The 17,438-nt window shown below is 35.1% G+C and overlaps 1 protein-coding gene across 3 annotated transcripts in view; it reads right to left on the bottom strand.

The window, feature by feature from the left end:
* The window catches only part of DMXL2 (Dmx-like 2), a 44,598-nt gene extending 28,932 nt beyond the window's left edge, over positions 1–15,666 (bottom strand). For all 3 annotated transcript variants that reach the window (XM_010077073.1, XM_010077075.1, XM_010077076.1), the window contains exons 1-13: positions 15,547–15,666; positions 13,890–13,961; positions 13,099–13,177; positions 12,299–12,461; positions 11,304–11,370; positions 9,352–9,530; positions 8,448–8,631; positions 7,273–7,447; positions 6,279–6,512; positions 4,890–5,167; positions 4,009–4,705; positions 2,138–2,259; positions 974–1,063 (exon numbers count right to left, since the gene is read on the bottom strand). In XM_010077073.1, coding sequence (XP_010075375.1) covers positions 974–1,063; positions 2,138–2,259; positions 4,009–4,705; positions 4,890–5,167; positions 6,279–6,512; positions 7,273–7,447; positions 8,448–8,631; positions 9,352–9,530; positions 11,304–11,370; positions 12,299–12,461; positions 13,099–13,129 — 2,220 coding nt within the window. In that variant the 5' untranslated portion in view covers positions 13,130–13,177; positions 13,890–13,961; positions 15,547–15,666. The remainder of the gene's footprint in view (positions 1–973; positions 1,064–2,137; positions 2,260–4,008; positions 4,706–4,889; positions 5,168–6,278; positions 6,513–7,272; positions 7,448–8,447; positions 8,632–9,351; positions 9,531–11,303; positions 11,371–12,298; positions 12,462–13,098; positions 13,178–13,889; positions 13,962–15,546) is intronic.
* Between the last annotated feature and the right edge of the window lie 1,772 nt (positions 15,667–17,438).

The following is a 17,438-nucleotide window of genomic DNA, read 5'->3' as shown; positions in this document are numbered from 1 at the left end:
CTGCAGTGAATTGCTTGGGAAATCTAAAAAAGGGAATGATTTGCAGATTTTCCTTCCCTCTGGTATCTCAACAGCTGTTCTTCCAGGCAGCAACAGATTTCTTTGCAGTACCTCCACCTCTCTACAAAGGAGGCTGCTGGCAATGAAATCCTTTCCTGCAGGTGAGGAAAAATATGTCCCCCAAAGACAGTGAGGACAGAGCTTTCATGTTGCAAACCATCCTTTTTTTTCCAGAGAAACATGGAAAGAGAGTATTCCCTGTACTCATCCATAAAATTTCAGGAAAAATATTTTGTAATTCTGAACTTAAAATGGAATATCCTATGTGGTTAAAAGACATGGAAATTTATTGGCAAATGGTGAAATACTTCTTTACATATGTCAAAAACATCCAGATGTCTAATTGAGAAATGGAAAACACAGTTTTCACATGCTGCTTCCTAACAGAAAACAGCACTGAAACACGTATGATCAAAATAACTGTGAGTAAGAACAAGGTGTAATAATACTACCTCCTCATTGTTTGAAATGTATAGCTGTATTAGTTAACAGATAAAAGTTTGTCTTACAAGACAGCCAAAAAAAAAAGAAACCTGAGGTCATACAGTCTAGTTTTTAGGTTTGGGTTTTTCTTTAATGTTGTTCATCTTTTTGTTTGGGTCTGGGGAGATTGTTTTTTTTCCTTCAAATTATCATGGTTTGTAAACCAGTCTAGTTAAGTTTTGTTTTCATCAAGATTTATGCTTGGAAAATATTATTACACTCTAACAACAGGCTTTGAGCTCCTAGCAGCTAGAAGTAAGTTGTCTGACTAAAACATTCAAGGTATCTCAACATTCACAAAAATTCAAGGCAGTCATTATCACCACAGAGAAATGTCATCCCTTTTACCTTCAACAGATGAGGTTAATTAACAGACAAAGCTATTAAACACCTTTCTGTTATACCCTTACAGAATCAACCATTTACTTACTTTGTTAGTTATTGCATCGAGTTCAATAATGCATCCTGGTCGAGCAGTAGATTGTTGGCTCACAATGTTAAACACTTCCCCAATAAGTTTCTGAAACATAGAAAGATGAGAAGAGTTAGTAGTAGATTTTTCCTTCAGACAGAAGGAAATGACAGTCATTTACAGTAGACTGATGCTTTAATTTTTGTTGTTGACATAAACTGTAACAGACTTCTTCCTGTCGTCATTTTGGCACTTATGAATAATGTGTTTTTATCAAGACACTTGCACTTTTGTGAATCTGCAGCTATTCATGGGGATAGCACACCAGTTTTTATGTAAATTAAATGCTGTTTATTTAGAGATTAATCTTTTCATAACATAACTTAGTATGTGTGCCAAGAGAAACTCAAATACACTGCTTCACTTTTGTTTAAAGCTTCAGGTTTTGTCACAACATGTAAAAAAATAAATCAGTACAGCTTATATATAAACTGAATGCTCTATTGATTTTTGCTGGTATGGTCACAATCATTACTCCTAGAACAGGTTCCTCTGAATACTGACAGGCTTTATCTTGCTGGATAGCTTACAAAATAACAGAAGAATGGAAAAAAGGAAAGATGTGCTTCTTTATACAATAACACTGCAAGGTCAGGCATTACCTTGCTTAAAGTCACAGAAATTAAAGATAATAAAGATGCAAAAATTGCTTATTACAGAAAAAATAAGAGCTAATATTATCCTTAACAATAACCTGCCGATTCCCTTGTGTCCCACCATCTCTGCCCTTCCTCATATATAGATGTATCTTAGGTTGATACACCTAAGTCTTGCTCTTCTGTCTTCACCTTTCCACTTGCTCTTGATTCCCCTCTCTTGAGAAGACAAAGAAATAAATCTTATTTTTCCTTTCCCCACCTGCTACAGGTTGGAGAAACTTGTCAGTGAAACTTTGTTTCAGTCCAGTCACTTTTTGTAGTAGTAGCTGCATTTCTGTCTGCTAATGTTTACAGACAGCTGCAAAACATGTAATTGTGCAAGGTATAATGCATAAGATCCTATACGCGGAATGGCACAAAAGTTATGCAGAGCTAAGTGAAGACAAACCAGTGGAGGGGGAAAAAAAGTTACCTTTACTAGTTTTATTTTAATACTTTCAAGCCGTTGCTACATAAAACTTACAGATGATTCAGGGTCAGATAATTCATCTAGAAGTTTTCGTGCATCTACAACAGCTTGATAGAGTCTCAGGTTTTTGCCATCAGATGCAACAAAGCAAGCACTAGCAGAGTTGCAGTATGTACCTAATAGGAAACACAAAAATTTAATAGTTAAAGAAAAAATGACAGTTAAATAGCATCAGGTAGTCTATTATGATCTACTTCACAACATCTGAATATGTTTCTAACATAATTTTTAGAAAGTACTGAAGGGAAAAACCTAGGCAAATGTGTGCATTAAAACACCGTTATTTGAACACTGAAATAACTCCCTTTCTGGTAATTTATGTAACCAAAACTCCTCATAAAAGTTAAATAATCTAAGCAGAATTCATGTATGTTTACAAACATTGTTCATACATGCAAAAACCAGTAGGTAGCACACCTAAGGGAACACAGCCATTTCTTAAGATGGTTATGTCCTCTTCACTGTCACCTCTAAGGAGGTGCTCAGAAGGGCTAACTCTAGCTTCCCTAGGTTCTCAGGGACAATTTAGAGTAGGAGTCTAAGGTAAACTGTTCAGAAAAGCTATATTAGCTATAGCTTTTTTCCTTGTTTACTGTCTCTAGGATCTTTGCCTGAAGTTAACCTCTACGAATATTCCCTTCTACCCTCCAGTTAAAAGTGCAGATATGAAAGTGGAGGAAGAAATATATCTGCAGGAGTGAATAAAACATGAAAAAACTGTAACAGAGTGTCTTTTTTGCTTGTCTACAGCATATAGAACAGGCTTGACACAAGGTTTTCTATTCTGATATACATTTTCCTCTTACATTATAAGAAGGAAGAAGCTAGTTATTTGTGTTTAGAAGACTTTGTGGGATTCAGACTGCACAGAATGTTACTATGTGAACAGAGAAAACAGATTTTAAATCAAAGATTATTACTCATGTATTAAGCATATTTAGGATTTTTGAGGTTGTACATCTTTGACACCCATTTAATCAGTACACAGGTCAGACTGGCCTTAACATAATAAAATAACCTGGCATTATTAGCATAAAATTGTGTTACATCCACAGTATAAATAACATTTTTAGTGCTGTCTACAAAGACGACAACTACAACAGCATTCAGAAATAAGTATCTGAGTGGCTGAATAAAGTAACATTTGTAGAGACAACTTTCCTAATGGCATAGAAAGCAGTAAAATTAAATACAAAACCTGAAAATTGTCCTAGGGCATTAGACATCAAATGTTGTACTGAAAGATTATGGTTTGCAATTCTGTAAAGTTAACTTAAATTTTTCTTTAACATAACTGGTCTTTTTTTTAAACCACTGATGGCCTGAAGAATTTTGGTATTGTGTCAAGATCTTCTAAGCAGAGTTCCTAGCCAGCATGTTAAAAGATTTTGATACTGTAAATTTTGGCTGAAAATCCTTCCCAATAATTCAGATGTTCAAGGGGTCCAAATACTCTGTTCAACCTACCACCTCCTGCAACTATATGTGGCCAACAAGCCAGATGCCAAAGTCATCAGAACATCTGCATTATTAATACTGTGTCAATGCACAGAACACTCAGTGAAGCTGCCTGAAGCACTGAGGAAAGGGATCATCTTGTTCTTTGTGAGAATGATGATTGCTTACTCACAGAAAGAAGTTACTGAATGTCAGCTGATCCACAGTAACTAGATACACTTAGAACAGATGAAGTTTTGAAGTAGCTTAGCCTCAAATGAAAGAAAAATGCTTAATTTGCATAATAGAAGGAAAATGATCAAATGTTAATACAAATAGACTCCAAATACAATAGTAATTTATTTTAACAAATTAATTCTAGGACTCAGAGTGTTAACTCTATAAGGAAACATGCTAAGTATACTCACCAAGGCAATAGCTGGGAATAAGTGTTGGAAGCCAGGCTACATTAGAGAAAGCGGAGGTATGAAGAGAGTTAATTCGAGCCAATTCAGATACTCCTCCAGTGTATGACAAAGGTCCTATAGGGTCTACACGCCACAGAATCAGCTCACTATAGATAGCATTTGGGTCATGGAATGTACGGGTTGCTGCATTTTTAAGTTGCTGCCTAGAAGAACCTTTTGCATGTTTAATAGGATCCATTATTCTGTTTATCCTGTCAGAGTCCCAGGAACTGTCTGATTCAGGAGTTAATAGAGCATTATGGTGAGAAGATGTTAGCAGTAATGGTAAAACAGAATGGCAAGCTAGATCATTGAGATGAAAACGGTGACCACAGTACCTAAATTTATGTGATACAGTTAGCACAGTAGTGAAAGCTGACTTATCAGCAAAAGTAACTGCCCACTGATTAAGAGAGCCATCTATATGTTTGGAAATCATCATTACTATGGGAGAAATTATATTCACATTTGCACTGTCCTGGGCAAAGCTTGGTCCTTTATTTGCTACAGTCTTATCTGGAAAGTCCATTGTCTTCTGATGTACAGCATTACTGTTATCTTTCATAAAGACAGGGCAAGCATACATCATAATATTTTTGTTAAGGGAACTAGCATCTCCTGATGGAAATGCAACAGGAATCCTAGAAGAAAATGAAACCTAAAAAAAAAGAAAAAATAAAAGAAAAAAATTAGAATATAACAACCCAGCTTAAGTCTGAATAAATGTTAGCTGTTTCACAGCAAGTACTTAAAGTCATACCAATATTCAGATATAAAAAAAAAGGACAGAATGATTGTTGATTGTGATCATAAATAGTAAAACAATTTCAAATGTACGATACCTGAACTTGTCGAAAGATGCCTGGAGTGTATTCATCTAAATATTTCACATGCCACAACAAAAAGGTACCATCAACAGGATGGATAGTAAAAAGCATATCTGGATTTCTGTTCCATTCAGTCAGGAGCAACTCAATTTTTCGGTCTAACAAAACTGTTGGAAGAGGCATGCATGGGCCTGCCAGTAGGGATGTTTTGGGGCTTCCCTCTCTTTCTCCATCGTCATGTTCTGAAGAGCCTGTACCAGTCCCCGTCTCTGATTCTCTATCTATAGACAATTCTGCAACAGAAAAGAAGTGTGCCATTTTATCCATTTCAAAGACTTTCCTATCAGTTTCTATTCAATACAACACAGTATTTTTTAATCTGCTAGTAGTACTATCTGCTAAGAACATTCATGCACCTTGCAGGTAGAAACATCTTTCTTTGGTCTGTCTGTGCAAAAATACAAGGCTCTGGCCTTTGACTATTGCTCCTAACTATGCAATACAAGTAATAATAAATATAACTAAAAATACAGCTACTTAGAGTAGTAATGCCCTGCCTAAGATTATTCTGGTCAACTATATAAAACCACACATTTTACATGAATGCTGGTTCCAAATTAACGTGTGGTTTTATTTGTATTTAGAAGGTAATAATGAAATATATGGTATGTGATCATTGGTGAAGTAGTATGTATTGCATGTTCAGTACAAATTATCACACACTTTACTGCATTGGTAATCTAGATTTAAAGAACATAAGCATTATAAATGACACAATGTATCATCAATTTACTGTTGCTAATTGGTCTTACTGGTTTCTGTAGACAGATTTTTATTTTTACACATTCTTACTGGCCAAGTGACCCTCCCACAGCAACATAAAGTGTTTCTGGTAGGATATGTTTTCCATCCTTAATTTCAAAGTATGTCTCTCCATTCCTTTGTGAACAGCTACAGTTGGGATCATCAGGTGATCTAAAGTTAAGATGTAAATCTTACCAGGACTGGAAATCGTGTAGTTGTACTAAAATGGAGCTATGTCCATCCCTTCTTAAAGTTTGCCATAAATTGGTATGTCATTACTGACAGTGGGATTATTAAGGTAAATAGAGAACAGGTCTTAGTCATAATTTCATAGCTCAGTGGAATATATCCAAAATGGAAATGGAAGACAAAAGCTACCTTTCTTCTTCATTATGTATATCACTATTGCATTACAACAAAGTACATAATTAAATTTTTCATGCCTAAAATTACAGCAGACAAAATTTCAGCTGTAAACATCTATTTTAGATTAGTGATAAAATATTAGCACTTACAATTCTTGTACTAAATAATTGCATTGATTATTGCACTAATGTGCTTCAAAATAATTATTGTGCTACATATCTCAGTATTACTAACCATGATCTAATTTCATATGTAAACCTCTCTCTTTTTCTTCCATTTCTTCTTCCTCTTCAACCTCCACATCAAAATCTTGTTCTAGTTGGTGTTCAGAAATTTTTCTTAGATGCTCCATAAATACTTCAATAGAGGACGTAAAATTAAATTCTTTATTATTCAACCAGTGAACAATGAAGCCTCCATTTCCTTCATCTATATTAAAAGCTGTTCCAGCCAAGACTGATGGAATATCTGTGGACATTTTTAAACAAATAAAAAAAGCTACATGTTAAATTGCATATCTTTTTTATATACATACACACAGATTTCTTAATTAAGACATTTAATTTAAGTAGAACATAATTTGTGCCTGTAATATTAGAAAAGGTAAGATGCAGATCAAGTTTCTGCATGGAATTGTAATAAAAATGTAAAGATATTTTAAAATCAGTAAACTTACATGAAAATTGATTATGTGAACAGTAAATGATACTCAGCAGTTTTAATTGCTCGGTTTCATATGTTGCAGTGTTGTCATTTACTGTACAGATTTTAGATCAAGCACATGATTGTTCTTTAATCTTTTCCTTGTTTAAAATATCCTGCATTATTCTATAAAAAGCATCTGGTTTCCTGCCAAAAAATCTGGTACAGCTTATTTTCATTCACTATACATTCTGTAGGATACAAATACTCTGTTCATCATATACCATTGCCTCCCAAAACCCAACAGTCAAATGCCAATCAGACTGGAAATTTAGGTTTCTTTTGCTTTCTGATGTGCAAAGATAAATTTATTTGGCTTTTTAAAGTGCTGAAGTTATTCAGAATAAATTCAGCCTCATTTGTCTTACAAAACTATGCCAAGTAACAGACCTGTGAAATAAGTCTTCCTACAAATTCCCGGTATTCAATTAGGCAAAGCAAAGAATGTGTATCTCAGCCCCCTTTATTTATTTTTTACATTTTGTGGAAATATATTATTCCAGTTTAATAAACGGCTGTATTTCACCTGTATTAGGGTTGATGCTTGCTGCTATATGGAAGTGACCAAGTGCATTTGCGTGATGTGAAATGTGACGCTGAACTTCATGAGTACCCTGTTGATCTGGCAATACATCTGTGTGGGTAACAAGAACTGAAGACCTCCTTTGTCCTTTTCTCATATTTTTCAAATGGTGAATTGTCTGGTATAGTAATAAAAAATAAATTAAGAAATACTAAAAAAAACTGTAAGGTAAAAATTCACACTTATATAAAGCCTAAAGCTTTAAAACTTCCTTCTACCTAAGAAGTGAAGACTAATTTCAGAAGGATTATCTTAAACAGATTTCAGCAGAGATTAGTAACACTTATGTACGTTCTCGCCAGAAGCAAAGCTCTTCTAACAGTCTTCTGAAAGTTCCTTTAGTATCTGCTTGAACAACACCACAAAAAGACATTTTGTGTAACATTCATAAACAAGATTACAACAATCTAAAAGCAGTAACCTTTGCAATATAATTTTACAATTACTTATTTTTGTGTAACTGAAAATTGCTGAGAGCATGTGGAGAGCGCAACTGATTAAACAGCGCAAAGTATACTTGGTTCCACTCTTGCTGTATTTGTTGATGGTTGTGACACGCAACAAGTAAAAACTTGCAATAGTCTACAAATGAGTGGTGGGGTGATTGGTGTTTTTTTTTTTTGTTTGTTTTCTTGGTATTACGTTAATAGGTTTTCTCTTACTGTAAACTTAACAGACTTAATATGACTGCTACTGAAATTGAGAACCCCATAATACCACCTTTTGTAAATTCAATTGTCAAATCAGATAAGTAAAAATTAAGAGAGTTTATTTACTGTTTCCACTATTTTTATAATTACAGACTTTCAGACCCAATCAGAATGAAACCATCACTTACTAATCCATACTAAACATTGTCTCCTCCCAACACTATTAGTTAGCTATAGAAAAAGTAGATTGAGTTTTAAGAACTTGGAACTTGGGTGCAGAGTTGCAAGGTTTCTGACTTCTTCAGTGTTCAGTAATAGACTTCAAAAACTGAGATGAAATAATTCAGACTATTCTGTTATGCTTATAAAACTTGGATAATACACATTCTTAGAGTTCTACATCCCTTAAATATTTAGGTTTTAAGAATCTTGAAATAAAAAATTGTCAAAATAAGTATTTACTTGTACCTCTAGTGCATGCAGTATTTTGTCCTTTTGCTTTCCAGATTGAGAGATGGTGCTGCTAATGCTGGAAGTGCTAGTTTCACAGATCTGCTCACCGAGAAGAGTGTCTTCTGGTAACAGTGTCTCTGCCCACAGCCGACAGATGCCATCAAGACATGATGTGAGTAACACATTACAGACCAAACCCCTAACGACAGACATGTTGAGGTTACTACCCAATGTAATTAAATTAGCTATATGGACACAGCAGACATTAGGGGAGCATACAAATATTTAGTAGCTATTTTTTCATCCAGATTTCTGCGTCTTTCCCCTAACTAAAGGTTCTATATCAGTAGTGATTTTTGGCATGCCGATAAACCCATAGATTATTGTCAAAAATGCATGTGAATGTGGAATGGTTATTATTTGATAAATCCAACAGCTATTATAGAACTGCAGTTATGAACCTGCCTGAACTATCTGACCTGCTGGACTATGTGAAGAATGCATAAATTTTACTAAACAATAAAAAGTGAAATTAGACAACTAATTAAACACCAGTATATACAACAAGGTGCAGAAAATAGCTCACTAAATGCTAATCATTTAAACAAATATTTTATTTCCAATGTCATAGCACAAGGTGAAGCCAAGACTTACATCCATGCTTCTTAGCATAACATGAGAAGGCACCGAAGTTTAGACCATTTTTTAGAAAAAAATCTCACCTGTTAACATGACTATCACTCTTGTGCTAGGTAATACAGAAGCTTATAGGAAGATGTTAATACGTTTTATTTCTTGAAATTGTAAGCAGAGAAATCTAATCATGTTTTTGATGGCCAATCTTTAAGCAGGGTGTTAAAAAAATACTTGGTTAAAGGCTTGCTTTTTTTTTTTTTTAATATGAAAAAACCTTTCAAACCTGGGCATGTACTTGCTAATGTTACGCCATGCAAATCCCGTCACTGCTCGAGGATGTGCCAAATAAACAAATGAGAACTGGACAACTCCTGAGCGTTTTTTCTTTTCTTCATTCTCTTGGGGCAGAAGAGATGACTTCCAACCAGTCATAGGATACCAAACCTTCAAAAGGCAGTCATCCTAGGTAAAGCAATAAAAAAAAAAAAATTAAAAAATGTCACAAAAAGAAAACCCCAATTAATAAGGAAACTGTTGTTCTGGTATCTTTCACGAAAACTTGATCTGTGGCCCAGAACTATTTGCAGTTTTTCAGACAACCTATTTCTGAGACCACTTATTTCACTGATGGTCAAACTGGAATGAGTTACAGGATGGAAGAAATATTCTGCTGGCAACACTCCACTCCCTTAAGGAGTTTTTCTTCTAGTCCAGCTGGCTCCCTACTTTCCTCTTGGTTCTCTCTGCATTTTCTGCATAGCACATATACATGCTTAAATCCCATGTCCATTTCCATGCAAAGATAGAAGCCAGATATAGGCTGCCACCCACACTACACTATTAAGCTCATTAACAGTCAGTCTCGCTGTAAGTCCCTGTTGGTTCCCATGCACAGGAAGCCTGACTTTCGTGGAAATTATTGTACCTACTGACCACAGGCACGCAGTGGAGCAGATGCATATTACAGCCATCTCCTGCACCAGCACAACCTATGGTACCTTTCTGGTTTGAATGGTTGGGCACCACTGCCGTAGTTAATTGAAACAAAACTGAAACGCTGACACAGCAATACTACAAATGCTGATAAGTGAGACTGGATTATGACTGTACTGGTGTGAGCTAAGGACAACATTACTGGTATGACAACGGTACATTGTACACAGCTGGATGCCATATCCCTGGATTTCAAGGCTTCTTGCTGGAGTTGAGATACAGAATAAAGTAAATAAATGAATAAATTACAAACCTCAGAGAGTGTAGATAAAATACAGCATTTCCTGACAAGCATAAAAAAGTACAGTATAGTACAGTATCTAACCACAGATTCTGTAAGAAGGAAGTCTCACAGGCAGCCCCATTAAGAATTGTGATCAAAACTGTGTATCTCATGAAACAACTAATATTGAGCTGTCCTAGAGACAGAAAATGACTTCTGGAGCCATCTGCCGCATCTACTCTAGTCAAATTCTTAGCTATAAAAAGGTGTATTCATGGGAAATGGAAATATGGTGTTCTAAGTACATTTTTAGTCATGAAACAATGCAGCTCGTGATTTGGTTGTCCTCTTTAGTACATGTAAGAAAACAAAGGTTCCTAAAATTCATCTCATTATTCAACATTAAGTGCAAGCAGTAAATGCTTATCTATCTAGACTTGAAAATCAAAGGGAATCACTCAATGAGAGGTTGATATTAAAGGGAGTTATTAATTGAAGACTTAGCTTGAATAGCAATTTGACAAAAAATATGCCAAACCGAAATAGAACTGATAACTGAACCCACAATTCACTAAATAGAAAATATTTTCTAATTTATCCAGAGATGTGCATATTACACCAGTTTAAATGTGTACGTGTTCTGTCATAATGAACTCATATTTATCCACATTATTTCCAATAGAATCAGAAAAATAAGTTTATGCCTATCTGAAAGTTCATCTAAGTATACTTTATCTAAAATATATAAATATATACAAGCATCTGTGTCACTGTCACTGTATTTCCAGGTTGAGTATTCCAAGTATTCAGTAAGAGTACTCAGCTAAATCCAATTTCTTGTTGCTGAAATAAATGGAATTACATGAAAATGCAGCATTATACATGAGATGATGATTTAATTTACCTCAGACTACAATAGAGTGTATGGTCTGGGACTATTCTATATTACTTATTTACTTTCGTCAAACAAATGTAAAACATTGCAAACTCTCGTTTAATTATTCTTTTTTTGTCCTTACCTTCCCAGCTGTTGCAAAGTATTCACCATCAGGAGACCACGCCATCAAACGTACTGATATTGCAGTTCTAAAGAACACCAAGTAAAGTTTAAAGTTGTAAGTAAAGTCTGTTTATTCTATGTGCATTCAATTGATTGTTACTAGTCATTATTTAAATGAAATATATTTGTACTTTCTAGTTGTTGCTTTAAGCATACTTTAGAAATAGCAGAAGCCATTCTATGATTCTATGAAAATATTTGGTATTTTCAGTTTTACAGAAGAACAGCCCATAAAATAAATTGTTTTAAGTATGGCAAGCCTAGGCTAGATCCAATGAGATCACAGAAGTGAAGTTTGTCCCACCTGCTCATCTGCTCCCAGTGAGGCCAAGACAAACAGCAGGAAGAAATGAAAGTGAAGATCTTTTACATGACTTGTGATAGTATTTGTCTGTGACAACAGCTTAGGGGTCAGCTGTCTAAAAAGAGGAAAGCAGCTTATACAGTCTTCTGGGGGCACAAAAAGGCTTCAAAAAAGTCAAGAGAAAACAGGTTCATAGGCAGCTGCTTCCCAATTCTGCATATATAAAAAATGGCTGATCACGAAGCACTTCCGTAACACAGACATGACATAGAACTCGGCAGAGAGTTTCAGGACCCTCTTCCTAAGATTCAGGAAGCAGCTCTTATCTTTATCAGTGTAGCATATCTCCCTGCTACTGCTCCTTTCAGTCGCATCCAATATCTCAGCACTGCTTTCAAAGATGAGAAAATGGGGACAATTTTGATACATTGCAAATGCTACAGTTTGGGTAAGCCTTTGACTAGGTTATCTGGTCATAGGTCACTTCAAAAAGTGAGGAATTTTTATTTGGAATGACTTACATTCTTTGAATTTTATGGTATTTTAAACTGGTTTAAATCATATTTAAAAAATTTGGTTTGGAGAGAAGATAGGGCTGATATATGAGGTGGCACTGCAATTTGTCTTAAAATAAAAATTATCTCACTCACTTGCACTGCCAGACACATTTCCAGTCATTTAGAACTGGGAGAACTTTATCATCTTTGATCTGATTGTCAGCATTGTCATCTTCATCTTCATCTTCTTCTAGAATGTCACTAGATGGAGGGGCCCACAACTGCAGAAAGTCAGTTGCTGTCAGCAGCCTGTTACCTGAAAATGAGTAATATCAAAGCTGTGAAGCCAAGATGATGCATGTATATTGAAAGATTAAGACTGTCATCGTATTTTGAGAATTATTCAAAACACGTTGAAAACTCAACTTTATAAAGTCCATTTTAAATATGATAGGGTATTCAATCATATTATACAACTCTTTTTATTAAAACTTCTTGAATTTTTGATACCTTTTAAGAAAGAACATCAAGGGGTTTTTGGTGGCTTCAAATGATAAATCAGATTTAATAATTAATGTTGCAGATGCTAAATAGCCATTCACATCTCAAATAAATACACACTGCTAGACATCTTATAAATATCTGTGTCCAGGTACATTGCTGACTTTAATCGTGATAAAATTATATTTAAACTGTTATCATGGGTAATTTAAGTCAGATAGCAACTTAACACTGTGATTCCCAAACTAAAATCTTGCATAAGAGACTCAAATACTTGGCACAGCATCTTGACAAATGCTAACTGTAGCCTCACATTTTAGGCAACACTGCCTGAGAACAGATAACCTACAATTTCCATATTCATGCTCTCACTTTATTGCAATAAAAATAATTTGTGTTCAAGTCCTGCTAGCTACAAATGTTGAACAAATACTTCACAAACTTCACATTACCTTGAGGATCCCATGCCAGGTTGTAAGTCATAGAACTGAGGAAGAATTGCCCCGTTTTAAGCCACTGACACTTTAGCTGCTGTAGTTTAAAAACAATAAAGGATTAATTATCACATCAACAGCAAAATACAAAGGTAACAGTATTTCTTTGCTCCTCCATGAAATTGCCATTAAGCCTGTTGCAAAAGCATTCAGGACCCAGTGGTACATTGCTGAATCTAGCTTTAATAATTTATTTGTTTGACAAAAATTATATGCATCACAGAGTGCCCTGCAAACCAGATCTGGAGCTATCACACATACAAACATATATATATATGTATATCTGTAGATTACTTTAAACTCTGTATGACTACAGTTAGGTCATACATTTATACCAACATAAGGGATGGCAATATAGATGCAACAAAGATTGTGAAACCTGCTTGAGAACACACTTAATGCTTCAGTGCTTGGCCATGGTTGTGCTGTTAAAACAAGCCTGGGTACACATATAGAAGTCTAAGTCATGTTTCTATACCACAAATCTGATGACCTCTTCAAGTTGAAGAAACACCAATTTGTCACCTAGTATGAGATTCAAGAACAAGATGATGTAAACTTAGGAGGAGTGCAATCCCCAGTTCGATTTATGCACTGGAAGAGTCTACCCATCCAGTTTTTTTATGGAAAACAGTTATCTATTACTCTTTTTTTGTGCCAATGTAATATAATAATAATAATAACAACTGGCAGAGTCATGCCTCTTCTAAGAGCCTAAACCAAGTTACAGTCATGAAATGCATACTTACAGAATTTCTTTTATGAGAATTTATACCAAGTGGTTCAAAAATGCAAACAGCATTTCCATATGATGCTGCAATCTGGAAAAAAAGAATAATCTGAAGACTCAAAATGTAAGGTTAGGAGATGTGTGTAACCCCTCCCTAGTATTCCAAAATAGCTGAAGAATTTCCAGTACCTCTTCTATATGCTGTTGTTCGAGAAAGGTGAAAGTAATACAAATGTCATTAATTGTGCTTTACGTATACTTTCTTAAGGAAGTTGAGAAATATATACTTCCGAACAAGCCCATCTTTAAGATTTTAACTCTAAGTAGGGGAGACATCTTGTTCAGTGGGGTAAACACTGTCAATCAGATCTAAGATACTCTTCTAGGGTAACTACTTTTAATGCATAGGGGAAGGCTGATGCCTTCCCTGCTCATGTTCTGTCTACTTCACAGCTAACTAATAAATTAATTATTAGTGTCTGGGTCTCAGTGTGTTCCCAGATTCCCTTTTGTACCACTAAATAAAAATTACGAGAAACAGGAAGAAATGTAATTCTGTTTTGTACAGTTAAACATATTTTGGGGGGGAGACAAATGGTAAACAGAAAAGCCCAAGTAGTTATACCACTGAAACCCTCAATTTCTTTTACCCACTTCACAGAAACCTCCACACACAAAATAGTCTTTATTCCATTATTAGGAATTTATCTACTCATGTTCCTAATACTCATATGCCGAAGAGTACTTTTTACTATCTTCAAAATTCCTTTTTCTTCCTTAAAAGATTTTTAAAATAAAAACTGTTTAAGCTCTTCCCATTCAGGATCTAGTTTCCTTAATGTGGAAATGATGTAACAGTTTCACAACATTTATTATGAAATGTTATTTCCTCTACGGAGGGAGAGGAGTGGAGGGAAGGCTGTAACAACATACTCTCAAAGAACAGACTGTGAGTTCAGAGTCCTGAATGCAGAACCACGCAGGAATTCATGGTGATCTTGCAGAGGCCACCTGTACAGCTGGAATCTCTCTTCCAGTCTTACTGGGACTGCACTGCTGCAGTGCGGGGGCCTTGCCAGCTACATCTGCCCAAATCCAAACTAGGGCTTTCTCAATACGAGTTTTTAACCAGCTTATATTAGTAGGCAGTGACAGATGATGAAATTTGCTCAGTGCACTACCATAACTCACAGAAAGCAGTTTTTTCTCAGCAATCTAAACTGTCTGTTTAGCATTGTTTAGGGATTAAAAAGAAAACCACATAGCCAGTCAAGGAGATAAATGAAAGTATACAGTAATGAAGCAAATAACAATAACTTTAGTACCATTCCAGATCTGATACTGTACTGTAACTACTACATATTTCCACATTTTGTGAGACCTGTTATTGCAGGTCCTGGAAAGGAATACATACGGTGGTTACAAGATGCCTCCTGCTTCCCCTTTCCCCCCAGCACTTTAAAAAATAAATTACTATTGAATTAAAACAATTCCCTGAGTGACACAAGAGGTATTACTCAGAGTTACAGATCAGTAAAGACTGATCTTTGTCATTAAATTAACTCATTAATACCATTCATGTATTATGTTGCTGTTTAATTATTGCATTTAGAGTATTACTTTTATTTTTTTTTTTTTTTTTTTTAAATTCTGCACAAACTTATTAAAATCCTTACCCTGCCTTGTCTTTGGGAGCACTCCACACAGCTGACCTGGATGTTTCCATGTTTAGCACCGGGAATAATTTGCACACATTCAAAGTCATTTGCCAGAATAACAATGTCACAACCAGAGCCATATGCCTGAAATATTTTTTTAAAAGAAATACAGTTAAAAATTTATTTAAAAAACCTTACTGAATACTTATTAGACAACTTATGTTTTTGAGAGAGCTGTGATAATCTCCATTGAAACAAGATGTTACTATGTAGCAGGTTTCTTCCTCCACAATTCAGCAGCACCAGCAGAATAAGCAAAAAGTAAAAACAAAGTGACAAACAAGACCTTAAATCTCCCAGGGTTTAAATAATGGCAAACAGAAACAGTGGAAAAAAACACACTCCAAAACAAACCCCAAACTTATTCTAGAACTTGAGCTCTGTGTGTGTACTTTCACTTTGGTTTACTTTGTGGAGTTTTTTTAGGTTTTAGTTGGGTTTTTTTGTTTGGTGTTTTTTTTTTTTTTTCCTCCCCTCCAATTCTTGTTGCCTCTTGGACCAAAACAGCCAAGAGTTTACTATTCAGGTGTACTTATTATTGATTTGGCATATAAATTTCTTAAATATGTGTGTGTCACGCTGCCCCCCACACACTTTTTTTTTTTTTTTTTAAAGAATATTAAGTGATTCTTCTTTGTAAGAATCCAATTACTGGGCTTTTCTGAGTTTTAAGACGTGCACATAAGACTAAAACAACAAAGATTTGTCTTGGATATTGTATCTTTTGCAATACAAACTATAACCTAAATAATTTATTTAAGAGTAAGTTATATATTGTATCTTTTGCAATACAAACTATAATCTAAATAATTTGTTTAAGAGTAAGTTACAGAACAATGATATCTTTCAGTACTTTTTATTGGCAGGATAAATATATATGTCTGCCAACCTTTCACCTGTCCTAGTGTGCCAGAGTATTCTAAATAGTTTAATCACTCCAGATGACCTGTTCCACTTAACTCTCACACTCAGGCATAGAAATCCCTCCCTAGCATCAATCTACCAATAAGCCTTTTAAAAGTAAACAGTTATAGCTAAAAGTCTCTTTCCTTAAAGTCTTCCACTGCTTCCAATACAGTAGGCAGAAATTTCACAACAGCTGAATTAAGCAGGGAGCATGCAAGTCTTCAACAGTCAATTTCAGATGGTACAGAATTACTTTGTCATTTTAACTCGTCCCCTGCTTCTTTCACAATTATTTCCAAATTACTGTGTCCTAGTGCTCTCCTTTGAGGTCAATCAGTTTAAAGGGTACCTGTATTGTTTATGAGAAGTTGTATGTGTGTAGATTTATAGGATCAATGCCCATTGATGGGCACACCAAAATAATGGTGCAAGACAAGCACTGGAACTAGAACAGACAATTTAGGTCTCATGACATTCTATGTCTACTTCTAATCCTTTGAGTAACAAGTGATAAAGTCTGAAGAAAAAGGCTTAATTTGATGAAAGTTCAGTTACTGCTAAAAACAAGAAAGGAACAGCAATACAAGCAGCAAAGCAGAAACTCAGGCCTCGGAAATAACACACCGTACAATTGCACACACAGAAATGAAAACTGTGTACAAAATGTACATTGTCTAAAAGATTTCCAAGGTCATCTCACAAAAATAAAGTGACACAGTGTTGTCTGAGTCCTCAAGCCCACAACCGTTGTTCTGGGAAGCTCTGAGGAACTGATACTTGAGTTACTCACAATGCAAGCAGTTTTAAACCCAACTGTTAAAAGGTTGTTAGAGGGAGACTATCTATGTAACAGGGTATCCCTAGCTCCTTGATGACTAGGCTAAGCAATTATTAGACCCAGTCTGTAAGGGAATAAGTTATTATTCAAGTGGAATAGGATTACT

Source organism: Pterocles gutturalis, unplaced genomic scaffold (assembly GCF_000699245.1).
Source record: "Pterocles gutturalis isolate BGI_N339 unplaced genomic scaffold, ASM69924v1 scaffold19088, whole genome shotgun sequence".
In the NCBI taxonomy this organism is placed as follows: Eukaryota; Metazoa; Chordata; class Aves; order Pterocliformes; family Pteroclidae; genus Pterocles; species Pterocles gutturalis.
The sequence above is the reverse complement of the archived record's forward strand: the minus strand, read 5'-3'. Positions and strand labels throughout refer to the sequence as shown.